Source organism: Penaeus chinensis, chromosome 29 (genome assembly GCF_019202785.1).
Source record: "Penaeus chinensis breed Huanghai No. 1 chromosome 29, ASM1920278v2, whole genome shotgun sequence".
NCBI lineage: Eukaryota > Metazoa > Arthropoda > Malacostraca > Decapoda > Penaeidae > Penaeus > Penaeus chinensis.
The window spans coordinates 4,162,250-4,164,738 of record NC_061847.1 but is presented as its reverse complement, the minus strand read 5'-3'; the positions used below and the strand labels follow the sequence as shown (position 1 = coordinate 4,164,738).

Here is a 2,489-nt window from a genome sequence, read left to right as displayed (position 1 = left end):
TTTATGAATCTATTTATATCAAAGAATTGTGTTATTTCCCATTTTCTTTGCATTTTATGTTATAATATTTTATATATCAAGGGCTCTTGCTGAGATCGACGATATATATTTAACGAAGATTTTTAAATTATTTTATTTAACATTTCTATGCTCGTCATGTCCCTCTTCCTTCACCTCATAAGTGCAAAAAAACATGCTGAACATCCGGCAGCATTTCATCAACTCACGTTCATGAAATATACATTTTAAGTAAGGGAACTTGTAAACGAGTCAACACTACATTTAAAAGTTCGGATTAAGCAACCCAATGAAAGGAATTTTCAGCCCAACGCGGCAATTTTTCATCAAATAGATATTAATGATGGTAATGAAAGTGAGGTTTATGATAATTTGATGATAGTAAAAGTGAATTTCGTGGTGATGCTTGGATGATGATGGTGATGATAATGATAATAATAATATCAATGGTGAGGACTTGGAAGAAATGATAATAATGATGATAATGAAAATGATAATACTATTAGTAGTAGTAATGATAATGGCAATGGTAGCAATAATAATAATGATGATAATGAAAATGATAATACTATTAGTAGTAGTAATGATAATGGCAATGGTAGCAATAATAATAATGATGATAATGAAAATGATTATACTATTAGTAGTAGTAATGATAATGGCAATGGTAGCAATAATAATAATGCTTTTAATGATAATGATAATAATAATAACAATAATAATGATAATCATAACAATAATAATAATAATAATAATAATAATAATAATAATAATAATAATAATAATGATAATAATACTACTACTAATAATAACAATAACAATAATAATAATAATAATAATAATAATAATAATAATGATAACAATGATGATATTAATAATAATAACAATAATAACAATAGTAATAATAATGATAACGATAATAACAATCATAATCAACACAACAACAAACACAACAATAAAATAAACATGAGTTCTCGCTACCATGCCAACTCACCCTCCCCCCCCGTCCTCAGAACACGACCGTCGTCACGACCCCCGCCACGTGGAAGGTCGTGACTCGGACCGTGGACCCTTCCCTGGCGCAGGAGAAGAACCACCTTCACTACACGATGGACTTCACGCTGGCTGAGCTCGAGGTGGCTACGGACTACACGGTGGTGGCGAAGGTCAAGAATAAGTATGGGTGGTCGCCCTTGTCCGAGCCCTTCGTGTTTTCGACCAAGAAGGGAAATGAAGGTAGGGTGTGTGTGTGTGTTTTGTGGGAAAGGGGTTTTATTGTAAGGGGTGTTGGGTGAGTGGGTTGGTTGTGTGGTTGTTTGTGTGTGTGTGTGTGTGTGTGTGTGTGTGTGCGCGCGTGCGTGCGTGTGTGTGTTTGTTTGTTTATGTCCGTGTGTCTTTCTTTGTCTCTGTCTCTCTCTTTCTGTTTCCCCATGTCTTTCTCTCTCTTTATCTCTCTCTCTCTCTCTCTCTCTCTCTCTCTCTCTCTCTCTCTCTCTCTCTCTCTCTCTCTCTCTCTCTCTCTCTCTCAGTATCTCATCTCCCCTTCCACGAACACATTCCTCCTCCCTCTATCTATCCCACGCCCTTTGTATATCCCCCTTTCACACCCACGACTCCCCCGATACTAACCAGCCCCTTTATCTGTCCTCGCAGCCATGGCCGTTCTGCAGTCGACCAATGACGCAACACTCACCTCCACCGCCAGCCTCTGCCGCCTCTCTGTCATCGCTTCTGTCTTCTTCGCTCTGTGGCGGAGCTGTTGTACTTGGATCTAAATGTTTCGTAGTTTTATATTCTGTGAGTGATAGTTTAATCGTAATTATAAAAAAAGAAGGAGGAAGGAGGAGGAGAGAAGAGAGGGAGAGAGTAAAAGAGAGAGAACGGCAGATAGGAAGGAGGTCGGGAATACTGTTAGGGTACAAGAGATTTATTTCTCTAAGTCGTGTTCCTGAGGGTGTTTAGTCAAAGCTGTTGAGAAGATTGGTGATAGAAGATTAATTGTAAAAAAAGGAAATGAGATTTTAAAAAAATAATAAGACACATGTGGCTGTTGTTGCTATGAGTGTTTCTTTTAGGGTTATAGGTTTTTTCGATATGTTCCATGAAATGGATAAAATCCTAATATTCAGTGTTGTCGATGGATGTGTGTGTAAACTGTGCTTGACGGATGTTCATCTGCTTACGGAAAAAAAAGGAAGAGAGAGAGAGAGAGAGAGAGAGAGAGAGAGAGAGAGAGAGAGAGAGAGAGAGAGAGAGAGAGAGAGAGAGAGAGAGAGAGAGTACAGATTAACATAGCTTTGAAAGCATAACTGTATAAAAACTATTTCTGTTCCATTGTGTAATGCATACCGGTTTCGAATTATTGTGTGATAAAATATCCAGACTAGAATGATAAAATACAAATGAACATTACATTTTTTTAAACTTTATTTTATTTGTTTTCGGGTCAAATTTTCCGTGATACAATATAG

General features: G+C 36.8%; 1 protein-coding gene across 1 annotated transcript in view; it reads left to right on the top strand.

The window, feature by feature from the left end:
- Positions 1-2,206, top strand: part of LOC125040780 (neogenin-like) — a 10,604-nt gene extending 8,398 nt beyond the window's left edge. The window contains exons 5-6 of the mRNA XM_047635506.1: positions 1,032-1,254; positions 1,672-2,206. Coding sequence (XP_047491462.1) covers positions 1,032-1,254; positions 1,672-1,793 — 345 coding nt within the window. The 3' untranslated portion in view covers positions 1,794-2,206. The remainder of the gene's footprint in view (positions 1-1,031; positions 1,255-1,671) is intronic.
- The last annotated feature ends 283 nt before the right edge of the window (positions 2,207-2,489 follow it).